General features: G+C 46.5%; 1 protein-coding gene across 50 annotated transcripts in view; it reads right to left on the bottom strand.

Moving 5' to 3' along the window:
- Positions 1-20475, bottom strand: part of NACA (nascent polypeptide associated complex subunit alpha) — a 140364-nt gene that overhangs the window by 24834 nt on the left and 95055 nt on the right. For all 50 annotated transcript variants that reach the window (XM_069653480.1, XM_069653491.1, XM_069653482.1 and 47 more), the window contains one exon: positions 6874-6996. In XM_069653480.1, the coding sequence (XP_069509581.1) occupies positions 6874-6996 (123 nt within the window). The remainder of the gene's footprint in view (positions 1-6873; positions 6997-20475) is intronic.

The raw sequence follows: 20475 nt of genomic DNA, 5'->3' as shown, positions 1-20475 counted from the left end.
TGGAAAGGGCTCCTGCAAACGATCCTCTGCCGCAAAACGTCGAGATTTTTGTGTCAACATCGAAGAAATATCTTCTTAGCCCTCCGAAAACAACTCCTGGGGGACCGACCAAGGTGGCGTGTCCCTGCGTTTCTCGTTCAGCTTAGCAGAGGGTTCCGGTATTCCCCTTAGGCTAGCTTTGTATTTGGACGGATCCTTGGCCTTTTCCGTAGGCCTTGACGAATCCCTCGTCTGCCGCCTATGAGTTTCGGCTGAAACAATTCCTGCTACGCTTTCGGCAACGTGTTCCGCTGACGAGGTGCGTAGCCTCGGCCTGCGATTGTGAAGTTTTCGGCGGAGCCGGGGGTTGGTCTCAGGCGGATCCGGGGCCTTGTCGCCGGAAGCCTTCGTGCGATGCGTCTCGACGGAACTTGGAATATTAGAAGTAGCGCCCTTTGTTTTTGAGTGCCTGGCCACTCGGTCCATATGCGGGTGCAGGGAGGGTTGCCGAACGTGATGGTCGGCAGGTACAGCCGGAACCTCCGGTGTACCTGTTGGCGCGAAGGTTTTCTTCGACTTAGACGAAGACTGGCTGCGGGTTGTGTGCTTAGTGATTTGCAAATGTAAGTCTTAGTTGCTGCAGTGTATATTCCCCATAGCAGTGCCTGAGTTGCGCCTGGCGGGGCCGGAGACAGACGATGCGGATTGGGAACGCTCTGTCAAAAGGTAAACGACCTCCGGTGTAGAGGTCTGTTCGTCACTATTGCCATTGTCACACTCAGTGGTTGCGGCAGCAGGAGAGGACACGGCCTTAGACATCCCGTAGGCCACCCACCACTTGACTCCGCGCTCCTTCAAAGTTTTAGGACGGAGGAGCTTGAAGACGACACAACAGTCTTCATTGTGATCGAGGGGCAAGCAACGGTTACACTGTTGATGCTCATCTCTCCAAGGAAATTTGCCTTTGCAAATCGGGCGAAACCTAAATGGAGTCCTCTCCATAGCTGAGGATAAGTAAAGTGACAAAGAGGAAAGATGGAGGAAAGGCATTCTCAGATTGTATAGAAATGTCCACCCCAACCACGCTCTCCCTACTGTGTAGGCCGGCTGGAAGGCCAGGCCAAGTGGTCAGCACCAAAGGTCTGTTGGAGGTGTCGGCTGAGAACTTGAACAGCCGTCGAAATGAAGTGTGGTTAGGGTGATCATGTATTTATATCATATTATTCGACCAAATGTCGAAGGGACAATATTCAATGTCTGACTAGCTCTGCTTAAGGCGACCAGCGTGCTGGCCGGAAAAAAACAATCTGAGGGACCTCGACATGCGAGGGATTTTGGGTACACTACACGTCACATAGGGATAGTGTTACAGGTACGCCCATGTGGACGTTTCGGTTCCTGAAAGACAAGATGCAATACTCTGCGGTGACCACTGCATTGCAGACTATATGCACATCATGTGGTTATAAGCAGATTAACAAACATCAGAAAGTACAGTTACTCTAAAAACAGAGCAAATAATGGGAGTTCACCAGAGTGGATTCAATGCAATAGGTAGGCAAAAGTCAATGGCTTTGCTACGGTTCTTAGTAGTTCACGGAAGATAGGTTTGTATGTCGGGTCACAAGCCGACTAGGGCTGCAAGTTGCCAAAGTTCCAAACTTTCACGGTGAGGCAAGTTCTCGGTCAGGTTTTCACAGTACCTTATATTCAAGAAAAAGATGCAGCTGGAGACTCCTGGCAGCTCCTGCAGAGCCTCCGTTGTGGGAACAAGGGGGATGACGTCGGATGACTCCTACACTGCACGGGGATGGGTCACAAAGCTGGCAAATCTTCAATTCCGGTTGCTGTTCTTCAAGCACACAAACTGGAGTTCTTCACCTTGGTTAATCCTAAATCACTCAAGAGAATGGTATCCAGGTGGCTTACGAGTTAATTGGTCCTACCAACTCAAAAAGGAAGAAGTTACCCTTGAAGGGCTTCTGTCGAGATGAACTTGGCGATACAGACCTGCAGCAGGGCTCCACTTCCAAGTAGTTGCAGCAGCCATCCCATGCCCAGTAGTTGCAGCAGCCATCCTCTTCCAGCTCGTCTTCGGTTCTTTTGTTCCAGTGGTCACCTCTGCCTTTCAGTCCAAGAGACCCGCCTTTTAAACCGTTTACTCCCATTTATTCCAGCCTAGCTGCCACTCAACCAGCAGGGTGGCTGTCTTTGCCGGACAGTCAGCCAATCAATCACGCCAGAGTGCCTTTTGGTCTCCTAGGGGACCCAGCACAGGGAGTTTCGGGCATCTTCCTCACTTCCTGCCCACCCCAGACACTCAGACGCCAGAGGCGGTCTTCAGTCCCGAAGCCTGCCAAAGGCACAGAAACGAAGGGACCAAACCTGGTTTGGCTCGCAGAGAAACTCTAGAAGGACCTTTTCTAAAAGAAATGGCGAAAAAAGACAAGACCTGTTTAAACAAAGGGGGCTTAGGCGCCATCTTCAAAAACATGGCTCCCGTGATTTTTAGCTACCAGTGTTCACGGTCGGGAAAAATCATGGTACTTTGTTGTAAAACCACTGCCACCAGTCATTTCGATAGGAAAGTGTAGCATTGGACTGCTACATGAGTTTCAAGACTAGGTAACCCCTCCAGCACTCCATTGTAAAATAGAGTGTGTGCTGGGTCTAGGAATTAAAAAAAGACTAGTAAAGTCAATTTAACTTTACATTCTCTGGGAAACAGTAGTTTATCCTAGAGAAGGTATTTAAACCTTGGGACAGCTTAGAAAGGCTTCCCTGTGTTACTGCACTGAGGGTGTTGTGTAACACACGAAAAGATGATGCCTATGGAGTAGGGATGTAACGGTATAACGGTATACCGTTAAAGATACCGTGAACCACTTAATTGAACAATAATAACCGTCACATTGTTTGTACCGTTCATACCGTTAAGTGCGCTTTTCAATCTGATTTGGAAAGGCTGCAGTAAGCAATTGCTGCGCAGTCTTGGTTTTGCACTGTTGGATGTGCCTCTGCCAAGTAATTTCAGTTGGAGCAGTTTTTAATGCCATTCCATAAACCACACGTGCCTTACACAAAATCAATATGTTAGCAATAAGAAGAATAGATACAATGCCAAGAAGGAAAAGGGTTTACTTTGGGGTGGCGGCTTTGGGGTTTATATATTTATAATGGATAATGTTCTCTAAACATATGGCGATGGGGGATTTCCCTGGTTCTATCATTGAATTTACATATAAGTCACACTGCGAAATTCACTCATCTCTGTGGGTATTCCCTGCTGCCATACCAAACATGTCAGTGATTACTGAACACCTTTTGGCCCGCAAGTAAACTAAAGGCTATAACGTACGTGTCTGTGTCTGTCTAATCAGGACATTCCATCAGAACTTCCCAACCAAACCTGGGCCAGACAGAAGGAACACCATGGGAGGGGCCTTAGGGAGGAGTGCTGTCACGACCCTTGCCCGAAACCCCCTCTGGCAAACCCATCGGCCAGGTGGAGTCAGGACTCGAGACTCTAGAGCCTGGCATCCTCTTCAAAAGCCCTCGCGCCAGGTTCATACACCATGAAAAACAATGTGTGTGTGCACAAGCGTATACTACCATCAGCCTCCATTGATCTGTGGCATTTATCAAGATGGCAACATGTTCATCTTCGCCAGTGGGAAAGCAAAAAGCCTAAATGACCACTTAAGAAAAGCTATTCAGTTTGCTTTGCCAGTTGCAGCAGGCCTCCACCCCACCCCCTCCTCTCTACACGTGTGTTTGTGTTTGGTGGAAGCAAGGCATTTCAGTGGAAAGTATGTTGAAAAGCCCAATTCTGGCCCTGGGTGCCTGGTTTTGTTTGTGATGATACATCTGTCAATTTATGACCTTTTGGAAAATATTTGTTAAGATCAGTTAACTCCACCTGCTATACTGCGATAACCATGATATACCGTCATTTGGCAAGAAGGTTATCGTACCGTCATAAAACGAATACCGTGACACCCCTACTATGGAGTTGTCTAAAACTCCATAATCAAAGAACACAAATGTAAAACGCATCAAAATACGAGAGTGAAAAAAAAACTAAAAAAAAACTTGCTCTCCAGGTAAAAAGTCAAGTCCTCAAAATGCAGCAATGTTGCTGGGGGTCTCTTAGGTTAAGGGAATTTAGCAAATTTTTGAGAATTCTCCCTAACACTTTCCCACAGAGGCTGTCCCCGAAGGGCATGTCCAGCACCCTAGTCTGGACCTCTTGACGGAAGCAGACACTCCCCGGCCACCCCCCACAACTCCCCCCAACTGTCGGAACCCCATGCGTCCACGATGTCCAGTGCCATAGTGATGGCATGGTCCGATGCCACCTCGCCCTCCTAGAGGATAAAGCGCCTCGACCCACTTGTCATCGGGCAGAAATTCCAGCAGCGGGGCCATCTTACACCACAGCTCCCGGTCGTATCTGGCAAGGATTTAAATTGCTGCCTTGACTGTCGTCGCCAAGTAGATCACCTGCCGACCGGTGGCGTCTAACTTCTTCCCCTCGCTGTCAAGGGGAAGCGGAGGCTGAAGATGAGAGATTAGAAGACTTCTTCCTCGCAGCCGCCGAGACAGAGTCCTGGGAGGGCTGCGACTGTAAGCAGTTGGGAGCGAACTACGACACCCAGTACTTCTCCAGCCCATCCCTCTTTGCCAGGGCTGTCACTGGGTTTCTCATCCGTGCCAGGCCCTCAGCCCAAATGTCATCCAAGAGAGGCACCGCCAAAGGTCTTCCTCTTGGCCTCATGCCGTTGGTAAAGGAACTCTTCATTCTTGGTCTCTTCTGGAATCAGCTGGAAGAGCTCAGACACGGCGTGGAATTACCCCACTTCATCCGGTGGAGATGTCTCGGCAGCAGAGTAATGCTGTGGTCTGTATACCTAGGGAGTGGGGGGTGGAGGGGGGAGAAATGGTATGTGCGGTGGTTGAGGCGGTGTAGGGTGCAGTTTTCTCCTAGCACTGGGCCCGGTGCCACTGGTGCCATCGGCATCCTCTTCTGGATCTCCTGACACCAGGATGTGGAGACCCATTGATATGTCCCCGGGAGGTAGCACGGCCGCGGGGAGGGGGCTTGGGACAGGAAGGAGAGGCAGACCTCCACTCCACTCCCCTCCCGTCCCTCCTCCCTTTTTGCATCCTGAGGGGGTTGGTCTCTGGCTTAGGGATGGCATCCTCTTCTGCAGTGTTTTTTCCATTGGTTTGGATGAATAAAAAAGCACAAAAAAGTAGAAAAAGCTTGTAGCAAAACACGAGGACTCTCAACACTTGAACAGCAGTAAAAATCGGAAGATGGCTGACAGAGGAGGGGCTTAGGGAGAGGGCAATCATTGGCTGGGGCAGTATGACCCAAAGCTCAGTGATTGGTTCATAGGCGAAAGACAGTTTGTAGATGAGGATTCCCGGCCCGACGGGGGATATTCATGAGCATATGAATCCATGCCATACACAATGTTGGAGAACCTACCTTATCAAGGATTTTGGGGTACCTCTTGCACCAGTGTTTCATAGTTGGAACCAAAGAAGGTGTGCATCAGCCGCCACTGGAAACCCACCTACTGCAGAACTACTTTTTGTGGTATAATGGTATTCTCGTCACTGTCTGGTGGTGATGACAAGCCCTAATCCTTAATTCCTTGACTGCCCCCCCACACCTTTTCTCCCCACTTATGCCTTAAGAGTGCCAACAGTCCACAAACTCCAGAACCTGCTAAATGTGACACTGGCACAAATACTACATCACTGGTCTTAGTCTCGTGAAACACTGGCCCAAATGGGAAAAGTGCAGTTCTTACCTGCTCATGCATTCTCTGTTCTGGGAAGACTGGTTTACTGAAGTCTGAAAACACGTCAAACGTTAAACCGGATACATTGGGGCACCTTTTATTAAGTTGACGTGCCTATAAGCATATCAATTTTTGGCTTTGCCTTTCCTTCTATAAGGATTGTTTCCATAAAAGCTAATGTGTGGCTATTTTCTTACTGGGTATACCCAGTGAGATGCAACAGTCAAGAATAATGCGAGATCCTATGCGAGGCAAAGCTATCAGCATCTCATACGCTTTTTGACAAACCTAGATGTAGGTTCCCTCTTTATCCGAATATGTTTCCGGACCCAGTGGCGAGAGCAGAGTTTGAGATTTTAGATTGAATCTTGTGTCTAACCTTGGAACTTCGTTCAATCTGAAACAGTGAGAAACACCCCTCTCCTATTTGTGATAAGTGCAATAACAATGAAAGGCAGTCTTTGAAACATCCATTTACGTACTGTCCAGGAACTTTGCCATTGAGACCGGTAAGATTCCATTGTTTTGTTCACGATCCTGGTTGGTTGAATTCAGATATCTTTTGGGATCGGCTGTCAGGTAATGAAACACTCCTGACTTTCGAAGTAGTTGCTCTCTTAACAGATCTGTTAGGGGAGGGGGAGAGGGGGGTAGAGGGGCTCCCCTCGGTTGAGGTGCTGGATGTTGGAGTTAGTTTTTGTGACACTTCTATTTGCTTTCATTTTAATTGTGATCAGTGGCTTCTTAATCTTTTGTATTGACTCTTGTGGCAAAAGTCATATGTATGAATATATATATATATATATATATATATATATATATATATATATATATATATATATATATATATATATATATATATATATATATATATATATATATTTTATATGGCTATGACAATCAAATAAAAAATGCAAGATCCAATACAAAATATTGCTTAACGACAGCTTGGAGACAATGCCTGCCTGTCCACAACTTTAAACACCACACCTTTAGGCATCATTGGATAAGTCAGATTTAGGACAGATATGGACTTGCAACTACTTTTCAAAATCACTTCGTGTTCCAGTGGTTGACTTACCATAATAGCATTCACTATGTCGTTACTATTGTTCTTAAGGGCACGGACAGCCTTCGCTCTCGAGACATTCGCTTGAGACATCACCAGTTCAATGTCTTTCACCTCCACGCCAGCTTCATCGACCTGTATGAGGTAAGAGAAAACAATGAAGGATCCCTCAGACTGATGTATAATTTATAAACCTGCACGTATGTCTGTAGCACTGGTAGTTTGTATAACATTGTTGTATAATTTTCCAACCTCCACCTTGCGACACTGAGCAGGTCTAGAAATCTGCAATTGCCACTAGCGAGTGATTATGAATTCTTGCAGTGTAAGAAATTGAAAAGAATTGAGGTGGCGAGTGGCTTTTTATGTCGGGCTAGTAAGCTTGTAGCTTCACATTTATATCCCTGCCGTCACCAATCCCAACAACTCATTCCCTCAAATATTAAGCCTTTTCTTGAGGAAGGCACAAAGACAAGCTGCTTCCCCACTAGTAAGAAATCGCTGTTGACAGATTGCAAAGCACAATGAGCCATTTAGCAAGAACTAACTCAGCTACTCAAGTATCTTCCAATCTGAGGAAGAGTAAGCGCAAACAGGCAAAAACAAGGAATCCGATATGGCATCTTCCAACAAGCAAGGGCAGTAGAGCGCGTCACCCAGGTTGCAAGACTTTGAATAGGTGAGCAGATAAAGTGCACAATGCAGGGGCTCCTTTGATAGCCAAGAGTTGCAATTCAAAGGCAGTCTTGAATCCAGTTACTTTTGGTATGCTCTGAAGGGCACTAGGTAAGGATGGACATTGTGATTGAAGAGGGCATGAACAGAAGCACATGGTTGAGGGAGGAAAATAGAATGCACAATCAGCCAATAAGTGGGGAATGGTGTGAATAGTCCATCAAGAGCACTTAATACCACAAGAAGAAATTAAGACAGCTTGTAGAAGGGCAGGTGGCAAAAGTCAGTACTTTCTTGAGAATGGCTAAGGAAATGTTTCTCTTGCTGTTAATGTGTGGAGATTGCCTTTATCGATACCGAAAATACAGCAGTCTTCGTCGCACTTGAGGAGCTATACATTAAATAGCAGGTTACTTGCTGTAGAGACTAGGGCACTCCTAGCACAGCCCCCTTGCTTCTATTTTAATGGAGCATTCAGTCCTCCAAGAATGGCAATGAAGTATCATGCACAGCAGTATTAATTGTACAATAAAAAAAGAAAATCGTAGCCCAGTTTCACTAGACACACCAGTCCTCTTAATTAGTGAAGTGGCCCTCTGGGGAAGGGACAGAGGGTTTTATGGAAGAAAGGGAACTATGGACTAACGACAGTCCCTGCGCTAATGTCGGCAACCTTTCCTTGATACCAACGGGACAGCTGCAGAAGTTGTGGCACAAAAACAAACTACAATATGGCCAAAGAAGCAAAAGAATCTTGCCGCATGGCCATCTTAGGGCACTAGCTACATTTAGCAACCAATCGCAGTGAACGTGCACAAGTAAAATAGAAACAGTAAAGATTTTACTGCTACCACCGGCTTGTCTTAGGCAAGTAACCCATAACCCAAAAGGAGATACGAAGTTTGCACTGCGCTTAAATGTGCTGTGTGCAATATACAGGAATCCAAAGTTTCTCAGTCTGAGACAAGCCAGTGTAAAGAGGGATTTCAAAAACCAACCATGGTGGACAGATATTAGGAGGCCATCCTAGTCATGGTGAACAGGAAACGGGTTAGCCAAATCAAGGTAGCAATGAAGGGCAGCCAAGGAGTCTCAGGGAAGCGCGAATGTGGTCAGGGGCCCCAACGAGTCCTCACAGAATAACAATGTAATTCAGCTTAAACAGTCTGGTATAAAAATTGCAGTTTTATTATTTAGGCCTTTAGAAAACACTAAAAAGAGAAACTATCCGGTAGTAATATCACAATACCATATAAAACAAATACATATCAGGTGAAATAGGCAAGTATTTCAGATGTAGGTAAAATTGTGAGAACTAGTCACGGTTGCATGAGACCTATTGCCCAAGTCACAGGTTGCAAAACAAGGTTTCTGTCAGGAAGGTATTCTCTACAGGGATTCAATGGGCATGTGGTGGTGATTCAAAACAGTTTCAAACTATTTCAAAAGTACAGCAACAATTTACCAGACAGGCATGTTCTCCTATCTTCCAGACCAAAGGCTAACTCAGGGGCAGTATACTTGACCGCTTCGACAATCAAAAGTTTGAGGGGGAAGACCACTGGCACAAATATGCTTACTCGCCCTCCCGAGACTGATTTTCCCCTGGGGTCACGATGGATCATCTGGGGGTTGCTTGGAGCCTGAGTCCGTTTTTTGTTCAGGTGAGAGGTGCCATGGGGTTTGCAGGTTCGAGTGCAACTGCAAGATACAAGCCATCTTCAAGGTGCAGACCTCTTCAAGACACTTCCCTTAATAGGAAGCTAAAATTCCAGGAGAAGGTGACTGGCAACCACCAAAGTTAGAGGCTGGAACATGAAACTGCAACTACTCTGGCGAGGTAACCCCCCCCCCTCCCCTTGTAGCCCCCCCCACCCTCCCTCCCTCCCACCCAGGGTTCAGTCCACCAGGTAGTCCAGGGACACTTCTGAAGGCTTTTAGGACATGCAACATAGACGTCAAGACAAGTTGGTCCCACTAGTTCAAGGGTCGAAGCACCAAAGAAGTTCTGGGATGAGGCAGAGGAGCAGGGCTTCACCAGGCCAATCTCTGGAGGGATGCTGGTCCACTGCAGAAGTGGTCCTCGGGTTGTCAACTGGATGCTAATCTTCGAAGGATTCTTGGTTCCAAAGTAGATCAGAAGAATGGCTGCAGGAGCCCTCTTTTCCAAAACTAGATCTGCACCATTAAACCACCAGTAGGTTTACACATTTATATAGCGCTTAAGCCCACAGGAATCAAAGTGCAGACAGACAACAAAAAAGTAACTGGACAAGCTAAAGAAGGGGGGAGTGATAAAGAGAAGAGATAGTTAAGCAAAGAGCAGGGTCTTAAGCCTTTTATGAAAACCAGAAAGACTGTTCTGTGCAACAATTTGCTGGGAGTGAATTCCAGGCGTTCGCTGTATGCACAGGGAACGCCGCCCCCCAGCACCCACGCCCCTTCTCCGCTTGACTCTAGGGCAGATCAGTCTGCAGATTCCTGCATATCTGGTTGAACACAAGGATTGTTGCAGATTTACACATTTTCAGGTAGCATGGGGCCAGACCAAAAAGACACCCATGAACTAGAGTGTTCAGTTTAAACGTGATTCTGGCTGCAATCGGGAGCCAGTGCAGAGCCTTCTTAAGCATGAACATGCTCTGTTCTGGGGACATGCTTTACAAACCGAACCAAATCCTTTTGAAGAACCTGAAGCTTATGTATATTTAATTTACTGGCACCATATAGAAAGGCATTGCAGTAATCCAGACCAGGCATGATTACTGCCCTTACAAGAGTTTCACAATTTTTTTAGGGGAGACAAAGGGCCTCACAGCCCTTAACAGCCGCAAGTGATAAAGATTTATTTCCCACACTACTTGGGCATCAGTTCCCAAAGAGGTCTTAAAGAAGACACCAAGAGTTTTAATCTTATCTTGAATTTTAATCTAATTTTCTTCGATACAAAAGCTAGAGAAGCAAGAGTCTAGTTTCACGGGCTTGGGAAGAGCCATAGATAAGAAACTGTCTTTGAGCTGTTCAACCATAGCCAATGATGACACTACAGACCTTCTGTACTTTATCTAAATCCAAAAAGGTAGTTTGCCCCTGTTAAATCTATGAGGAGCCGAGTTCATCTGCAAAGTTTGCAGACGCAATCCCAGATTCCTCCAAAAGCTCACATAAAGAGCGTGTATATATACACACACACACACAGTAAACAGGAGGGTGACAACAAGGCAACCTGTGGCACACCACATGCGATTCTGGTTTGAGGTGAAAATGCTTTATCCATAACTACACAGGACATACGGTCACTTAGAAAGGATTTAAGACATATGATGGAGTTCTTAGAACATGCAGGATTGACCTGTCGCACTTAAAGCAATATATTATGATCTACAAGGTCAAACAGCGAGGACAGATCCAGAAGCATCAGAAGAATCTTCTGAATCATTCCACCATCTGTTAAAGTCTCCTAGAACCAGGCTGGGCTTGTCTAAACACTGGGGTGCAAGGGTGGGGGCCCCCGACATCCTGGCCGGTTCAATCTTGCTTTGGGGCCTGCGTGACGCTTTGGGAGCGACGGCCACCGTCCCCCAAAAGCCTTGGAACAGCCCCTATAGGCCTCCTGGGTCATGGATTGAGTGGGCTGGTGGTACGAAGATGATCCCTGCTGAAGCCCTTTGAAGACAGGCTGTATTGACATCCGTGCAGAGCCTGCTAATGCAGGTTCGAATCCCGGCAGGGCCAAACTCAGCCTTTCATCCTTCTGAGGTCGATAAATGAGCACCACACCCCGTGGGTAATAATAAGCAGCGCTCAGATACCTGAGGGTTCGTAGCGCTATATAAATGCCAAATGATTATTATTTCCCTCCTATGAAAGGAAGAACGATCTCACTGAAGTGTGCCTAGGCTGTCTTCACGTCGGTCTTGATGGCCTGCAACGATTCGTCGGCAGCCTTCCCAAAGAGGTTGTCCCCGTCAAAGGGCATGTCCAAAACCATTGTCTGGACCGCCTGACGGAAGTTGGTGGCTTTCAACCAGCCACGACGATGGAGGCAGACACTGTTCACCATCTATTGGAACCCTGTGAGCGCGATGTCCAAGTGATGGCATGGTCCAATGGCACCTCGCCCTCCTGCAGGATCTCCAGCGGCTTGACCTGCTCGTCATCGGGCAGAAACCCCAGCAGTGGGGCCAATTTATACCACAGCTCCCTGTCGTATCTGGCCAGGATTACAAGCGTGTTAACTGCCTGGACGGTCGTTGCCGTAGAGTAAATCACTTTCCTACCCACGGCATCCAACTTCTTCCCTTCCCGGAGGAACGGAGGCTTTAAGACAAGGGGTTAGAAGACTTTTCTTGCTGCCGCCGAGACAGAGTCCGGAGAAGGCTGCGAACATAGGCACTTGGGTGCAGACACTGGCACCCGTACTTTATCTCCAGCCTATCCCTCTTCGCCGGAGCTAAGGCAGGGTTTCTCATCGTCAGGCACTCGTCCCCAAACATTGTCCAGGAGAGGTACTGCCAGAATGGTCTTCCTTTTGGCTTCATGCCGTTGGTAAAGGAGACCTTCCTTCTTGATCTCTTGTGGCGTCAGCAGTTAAAGCTCAGACACTCTCGATGGCATGGAACGACTCCACCTCGTCGGCACTCAGTGGCGAAGAAACACTCCCGTCTGTCTCCGGATCCCTAAGGAGGGATGGGGGGCAAGTGTGAGGTGGATGTGGCAGTTTAGGACGATGTCAGCTCGGTGTCGCCAGAATGGCGTCGGCATCCTTTTTCTGGATTTTCCGACACCAGGGTGTGGAGGGTCGAGCGGATGTCTAGCGACCTGCCCCTTGGAGGTGCTGGGCCCAGCATTTCCGTCCTCGTTCCCCACGTCCTCTGGGACCATGTGAACAGACACCATGTCCTCCTCAATCGAGGAAGAAATATCCGTGTCCTGGAGCACGGTTGAGGCCTCCCCCCGCCCCCTTTTTGCATCCTGAGGGGTCGGTCGGTCTCTGGCTTAGAGCTGGCATCCTTTTCGAGGAGGAGCTGGAGCGATAACTGGAGATTGAGGCAGACAGTGAAGATTGAGTGCGCCCTGCCCATCACAGGACCGCTTGCACAACGATCGACGGAAACAGACCCGCAGTGCTTGGCCTTTTCTTTAACCCCCCCAACCTCCCCAGGATGCACCCTGAAAGGACTTTCCTAAGACCGGCTGGTCCTGGGTGAGGCATGCCCCCGCTTGACGCACAGGGTATAGGCCTTGGTGTTGAGCCACACCGCCAACCTACTGTGACGATCTTCAACAGTACGCTTTGAAAAACCAAGGCAGATTTCACAATCCGCTTCTCTGTGTTCCGGATGGAGCCAGAGGCACCAAAGTGTTTGGAGTGGTTTGTCCTCTACAAGTTTCTCAATCCGCAGCTGGGGCAGAGATTGAAGAGGGAGCCTCCCTCCTTTTCCTCCGACATGGTCCGGTGTGCAGTGTAGGCTCAAAGGCCTTCTGGAATCTTCGATGAAACTTCAACGAATCCTTCCCTTGAGGGGTATTTAAGACACCAACAAACTGATCCCTGCTTGCCTGTCAAAGGAGAGAAAAAGCACACTGGCTCAATTGACCAAAAATAGAACTATTGAAGAATAAATAAAAAGCACAAAAATGTAGAAAAGCTCAGCGCAAAACACCAGGACTCCCAACACATGAACGTGCGGTAAAAATCAGAAGATGGCTGCCAGAGGAGGGGCTTAGGGAGAAGGCAGTCATTGGCTGGGGCAGTATGACCGAGAGTTCAGCAATTGTAAAAAGAAGTTTCACTTTAGCTTACAAAATGTCTCTCTAAACCAGAGTATTCCCACCCTGAGAACAGGGAATATTCATGAGCATGTGAATCCATGCCAGGACGCCATGCTGGAGAAGTTAAGATATTCGTGATGGTTTCTGAAAAGTCTGGTGTTCCCCTGGGGGTTTGGGAGGTTTAACGGTAAATTAAAATAAAATCAGTTCAAGTATTAGCAGAAGAGGTAATTTTCAGCTCTAACACGTCAGTCTTCACAGTATATATAGAATGGGACCGCTCTAGAATGGGACCGCTCGAGTCTTTCAGGCAAGTTTCCGTTAGGAACATAAGGTCAATTCCATGATCAATGTAATCGTGTTTATTGACAGTCCGGGTGTTAAGTAAGGATATGGTAATAGCGCGAGCCTGTGTATTCTGCACAAGTGTGCGTCAGACTGCACAATCTGTTACAGTTTGAATAGAGAGAACAAGTCTGTTAGGCAGGGTGAGGCCCGGCCACTGCAACATTTGTGAAATCCACAGACATCACCTCAACAATATTCTGTACAACGATCAACACGATTTAAATAAGTTTAAAAATGTTTATAACAAAGCAATAATAGAAAGCGGCAAGACGTCCAGACCTGGACAGGCTAAGTAGTTGCTAATCAGGGACAACTACTGGTTTCACATCTGCCCCAGCACAGACACTGGCACCATGGGTGTGGACTGGGACTAGCCAGCCCCCTTCTTGGGCCACACTCACTAGCCTGCAAAAGCAGCAGCTTTACAGGGCAAGTGCATTGCCTTTTATGGGATTTTATGACCTGGGAAGGAAGCAAGAAGGGCAAATCACAGGATGACCAAAGAACAAACAAAAATGGCGTGGATTGGCCAGTTTAGGGCACTATTCACATTTAGTAGCCATACACTGTAAATGTGAATGATCATTTAGGCACTTAAAAGTAACAGAATACACAAGTGTAAAATGTAAGCGAGATACAAAAGTATCCCCATTGTGTGCAATGTAAAAGATTTCAAAAGGCAGTTTCCCAGTGCTGACAGTCTGTAGGACTAGTCAGTTTCCACATAAATTAGCAAAAGGGAAGTGAAGCTGGAGGCTTTAATTCCCTGGGAAAAACAAAAAAGGGTTCCATGGAAAACTATGGAGGGAAAGTTGCATCAAGAAAATCTTTAACACCCTCCCAAGACTAGGGACTCTGCAATCTATTCCACCACTGGATGGGTTTCCCTTTAGTCGTTCTACATCATGGATAGCCCATCAGCATTGCTATGGCGTGTTAGACAAGAATTGAAGTAGTAACCCTGTGGGAGAGTCCACAACACTTGTCCTCTTGGTATTCGGTAACCCACCATTTGGTATAGGCCTGTACTTCACAAGTTGGTAGTGTGACTGAGCAGCCAGGCCTATCTCAAGAGGGGTAAATGAACTATAGAGCTGTAGCAATCGCAAATACAACACTTAAACTCAAGGTTTTAGTTATAGTTATTTAACATCAGTTTTTAAATCTGCATTCTTTAAAAAGGGCAATATATGTAACTATCAAATATACTTCAAAATACTTTTCCAGAATCAGTACAAAGCTACTAGATGCTCTCTAGAGATGCTTTTTACACACTTCCTACACCCTGAAGTGACTTCACCAACTAGGACAGTAATGGCATTTATATATCACTAGTACACTTTGTAGATTCTGCGGTTGGTAGAAAGGAAAGGTTAAGGGAAGGAAAAAGGTTAAACCGGTTCTCCAAGCATGCGAGCACTTAAATCTTCCAATGAAGTCTGGACAAAAACCTTACCCAGCAATAATGATAAATCAAGTTATCACCTCTGAGGGACAGTAAATATAGTCAAATGGACTAGAAGAGTCTGCAGGGAGCCAGGACAGCAATTGGAGCAAAGTCTAGGGAGCCGAGGCACTTAGATAAGAAAAGTCTTGCACAAAGTTAGTTTGTTGAAGAAAAATCACTGTAGGGCCACAAGCCGTTATACTTGGGATGGGTAGGGATGAAATCAGCTCTAGTGAAGTAGATACTGCAAGTCTCAACTGAGAAGAGCAAAGCTAAAGACACCGAGATAGGTACCCCAAGTTAGAACAGTACCTTTGGTTAGAAGGGCGTTCCAGCTGGCTTCTGTCTGGTTGCAGTGATGCAGATCCTGGGTCTCATGGGGACAAGTGGGAGGACGTCTGGAGGACTCCTGCGGCAGCAATGCAGAGGTCGGTGGCAGCTACAGGCTCTTTTGCGATCAGTGGCACTTTGCGGTTTCAGCATTCAGTAAACAGCACCACCGCAGATCTTGGCCACCGGTTGGGCTTCCTTCACTCCTCGAGTCCTGCAATCTGGTGAGGGGACTCTAGCTCTGGTCGTCCTGATTCTGGAGGGTTGGAGCCTCTGGCCGGATTGCAGACGTTGCACTAGACTACAGATTTCTCTACCCCCGGCACGCAGTTCGTGCAGCAGCAAAGTAGTACAGCCAGTCTTGCAAGATGGTCCAGTGGAGTCAGTATCTGGGTTAATTGGTCCCACTAACCCGAGGGAAGAAGTCGTCCCTTCCGGAGCTTCTCTTGTCCATCAGAAAAAGGAGTTTCAGCACAGCAGCAGGGCTTTACTAGGCAATTCAAAGGTCCAGGAGGAAGCAGCAAGCTTCGTCCATGGTTTCTTCGTCGGGTGTTCTTCCCAGTGAGCGACTCTGAAAACCGTCACCTTTTAAGCAAGTTTCTCCCATTCAAGCACAGCCTAGCGGTCACTGGGTGCCTGTCCTAAAAGGATAGCCAGCCAATCAGGACTAGGTGCATTCAGGCATTCCTAAAGACAAAGGACAGCAGAGTTTCAGGAACCTCCCTCACTTCCTGCCCTTCCAGAAACACTTGTCAGGATCCCACAGTGCATGGTCAGATTCCTTCAATACAGTACACAACTAAAAGGCTCATTTAGGTTTCCACACTGTGGCATTTTATTCAAACATTTTAACTGGAAGTGTAGGAGTAATTATCAGTAGTTATCCTGAGTCTGATTTGGGTAATGGGTTTTAGTTTTAAATGATTTAGAATTGGCTTGTGAGTTTATTTTCCTTAATGAGACTTCCGGAAGCCTTCGTTTCCCCAGGGCAAGATGTACGCCAGGCTCAGCAGCAATGATTGGTTGATTTGGATTGTGAGGTAGTCTGGTATTCCGGAAGGAGTTCTAAACTGCCTTTCATTTTAGTTGCTCATGGAGCAGGTTGCAGTAATTTTAGCTGTTACAAGTTCATATATATTCTCCAAGAAGATCCAACTAAAGAAACCACAGAAATGTTCAGAAGAGTTTTAGCAGTTAAAGAATCCAGTAGCAGATTACAGAAGAAAGCCAAGTCCTTATTTAAAGCAACATGCATAAAAGTTACTGAGTTTGTTTATTTAGAACTTTAAGAATTGTTCCAGTTTACCATCAGCGTAACCTTTTTTAATGCTGAAAGACTTTTGAAGCAGCAGTAGTCAGCTGGGGTATGCGCGCGAGCAAGCTTGTGAGAAAAGAAATCTCTACAGCGTCGTGTTAATTACTAACCACTTGCGCAATCAGCAGTCCAAGCGATTTCATGAATTTTCCTATATTAACATAATCTATACCAATTTCATTTGTTTCAGTAATAAACTATAAATCCACCCAGCGTGTGCCATTGGACACCGCAGAGGAAAGGACCTAAAATACGTAACGTATGTGCCCCGCGAGTCGAGTCTTTTCAGAAAAGCAACGTAATTAAAAGAAAGCAGCTGTGATTTTGAAGAGCGATTTCGTAATCCTTGCTTTGTGATCTAAGAGTTTGTTTCTAAGGATTCTTACCGCATTTCTTACACAGCAGTGAGACATTTTACAATTAAAGTTATATGGCAACTTTAGAGGAGAAGTAAAGACTGTGGCAGCAGAAAAGGATTTCTATTCAGACTTTTAGGTTACTGTAAATATACTAGAAAATAAATTCTGAAATCTTTTCACCGAAATTGATGCAACAAATGAAACATTTGGAAAGTGAAAACTATATTGAAGTCATACTGATCTATTGAAGCCTATTTGAACTCTATGTTGAGAAATTAAAAATTCTAAAGAAACTAAAGACATTTCAAATATTTCAGATTTTGCAGCAGCAGATTACAAGAGCTTATCAGCTATTGAGCATAGGCAGCAGGTATAGAGGGAGGAGGTGGTGATATCTTTTGGAATAAATAAGAGTAAAGTATAGCAGTGCAGAAGGTAACCCACTTATTTTGTAGATTCTCTCAGACCTTGTCTTCTAGTTCAGTTGTGAGGGTGTCAGAGGTGCCACAGAAGATCTGCATTTTGTGGTTTTCTCCATATCCCCTTGGGCTTGCCAGCTAGGTAGTTATATCAGTACTGAGACTGTTTGGCAGGCAGATTTGGGACGGGGGGGGGGGGGTGGTGTCTGGTGAGCCAGCATCACTCCTGCAGGAAGGCATCACTGGACCCGACACACTGGAGACAGAGGTGTGTTTCAGTACTGAAGCCCACCAAAGGCAAAACGAACCAAGGGCTCAAACCTGGCATGACCAAGAAAGAAACAGAAAATGCTGAAAAAAGAAGGCCGGGCCATTTGGACTAAATGGTCACTCATGGGTGCTATACTGCAGCCGAGGATTCAGCCTGCAGTAGAAAAGCACAATGGTAGAAAAATTAAACCACTGCCAACAGCCATTTAAAGTAGAGAGGGTAACAAAAATGTTACATGAGTAGGTAGGATAAGGGACTACTAGCTTCCCCCAGCTAGAATCCCCCAGCACTCCATATAAGATGGTGTGTGCTGGAACTACAAAGAAAAAAGATCAGTAAAGTCAATTTCACTTACTATTCTTGGGAACAATAGTTCACCCAAGAAAAGGTATTTAAACGCTTATGAGAAATCTAAAGGATTTCTCTGTAACACTACACTGAAGGTGCTGTGTTTCACCATACAAAATGTAGATGCCCATGGAGTTTGTCAGACTCCAAAAACAAAGGAAACAAAATCCATATCAGGTCAAAACACATGAGCGAGTGAGAAAAAGGGCTCACACTCCAGGGTTAAAATTAAAAAGTCCTGAAGTTCAGCAAAAGAGCTAGGGGTCTCGAAGGTTGAAGGGAATTCACACAGAAATGAGAATTCTCCCCAACATGGACACAAAAAAGTGCTTATGGTTCTGCTGCACAGTGAATTCTGCACCAGAGTGGTCCCCAAGTGCTCTGGCGGGTGTTAATAAAAAAAAAATTAAAAAAAAAGGGGTTGGGTAGTATGAATAAGAAAGTGAGAGTTGCGATTTCCTGTTGGCAGCTTCATTTCGGTTTGCAACGTTCCCTGAGCTTAAGTGCGGTTCTCGAGTCAGTGGGACTTCCAATGTGCTGTTGTGAGGGCTAAGTGTTAGTCTGTTGTGGTGTGGTGAGGTACGTATGTATTGCTGTAAAGTGATGTGGTTGTGTGGAAAGTAAGCGGAAAGCTGAGGTTTTAGAATTGGGTTACCAGGTTTTTCTTGAGTCTTTAGCTTTGCGGTTCTGTGCTTAACATCTATGGTTATTCTGTGCGTTTGGTATTGTAGCTTGCCCAATTAGTTGGCGGGAATGTTGAGGAGTGGCAGTTTTCCTCTGTGTTACTCTAGTGGCATGTCTACCTGGCTGATATTGGCCTGGGGTTCTGGTCACTCCCTGATTGACACTTGGGGGTTCCTTACCTACCCAAGTTTCCTATGTAGACAAGGGTTGTTTGCGAGTCCAACCCCCCTCACCCAGCCCTCCGGTTAGGGGCGATTAGGTTAGGGTCATGGGTTACTCCTTGGGGTTCTTGTCCCCCTTTGGGTGCATGCTTCCAAGTAGTTTCCTTCTGTTTCTGGAGCAAAGAGCCACATTTTGAATCGTTTCCTGAATTCCAAAGGATCTCTTGTGTTGTGTGTTTTTTGGTAGGTCATTCCAGGTTTTTGCTGCCAGGTGAGAGAAAGATGATCCTCTGAATGTTCTTATTGTATGTTTTGGTTCCAAGCGAATGCCGTTGCTTGAGCCGAGTGGTCTTGTTGGACGGTAGATGGTTATTTTTACATTTAGGAACTCTACTCCTTGGCTGTGGATTGTTCTCCGATATGCACATTTTTTTAAACTTTGACCCGTTTCATTGTTAACTAGTGTAGCATTTTCAGCGCTTGGGATAAGGTGTTTTGTGGTAGTTTGAGCAGGAGTCTGGCCACGGCGTTTAGGATGCGCTTCCTAAGAGCCGACACAGTGAACATACACTTAAGAGGGGCACACCAAAGCTCTGTCTTGAGGATGTTCCCTGCCTTCTGTCTTTTCTACGATCCCATTGTCAGATCAGGTGACCCGAGAACAAGGGACATGCAAAGAAATTCTTTAGGCTTTGGAAGACACCTCGGACCAAGTGACTTTCTTTGGTGTAGAGTGAGGGCAGTCGGGGCAGCTACGTTGCCAGTCTGCCATCAAATTCCTGTAATACCCATTGAGGCCTAGAAAAGCTCTCACCCGGGTTTAGGTTGCAGGAGTTGCAAGTCTTGTACATGTTTTACTTTACTGGGAAAAAAACTGAATCCTGGACCCCACCTACCTCATGGCCAAGGTATTGGAACTGAACCATGACCAGAACCACAACCAATCTGTCACTTGGTAGCTTTTATGTTCAAGTGCACCTGCTGAAGGTCCTGCAACAATTCCTACGTGTCTGGCATACTCTTCCCCAGCAGGGGGCTAAAAGCTAAATATCATCCAGATATGCCATGTAGAATTGATCTAACCACTCAGTACCTGGGCAGGGGCAGCCAGCCAATCAGATGGCTAGGAACACAAGCTTGAACCGCCGGTACAAACCTGCGTTACAAGCCATCTGACGGCTGTCTACCCCGCCACCATCTTCCCCCTACCCTCCGTCACTCATTTTCTTTTTCAACCCCCCATCCCCGTTTACATTTTTCCAGCAGCAGGTGTCACCGCATCCGCTCCTTCCCCTCACCTCTGGCTGGCCGTACAGAGCCCTGCCTTCCTTTTCCATGGCAGCCATCTTGGAAAAGTATTTTCCTTCCTACAATAGAACGCTGCGTGCATCCCATTGTAGGAAGGAAAAATCTTTTTTAGCACTCCGGTTTACTGGGCTGTTATTCCCCCGTTCAAGCTCCTAGAAAGGGAGATGGACGCCA

This window comes from Ambystoma mexicanum, chromosome 3q (genome assembly GCF_040938575.1).
Source record: "Ambystoma mexicanum isolate Mex_15411 chromosome 3q, UKY_AmexF1_1, whole genome shotgun sequence".
Taxonomy (NCBI): domain Eukaryota; kingdom Metazoa; phylum Chordata; class Amphibia; order Caudata; family Ambystomatidae; genus Ambystoma; species Ambystoma mexicanum.
Note: the sequence above shows the minus strand (reverse complement) of the source record. Positions and strands in the feature narration are given on the sequence as shown.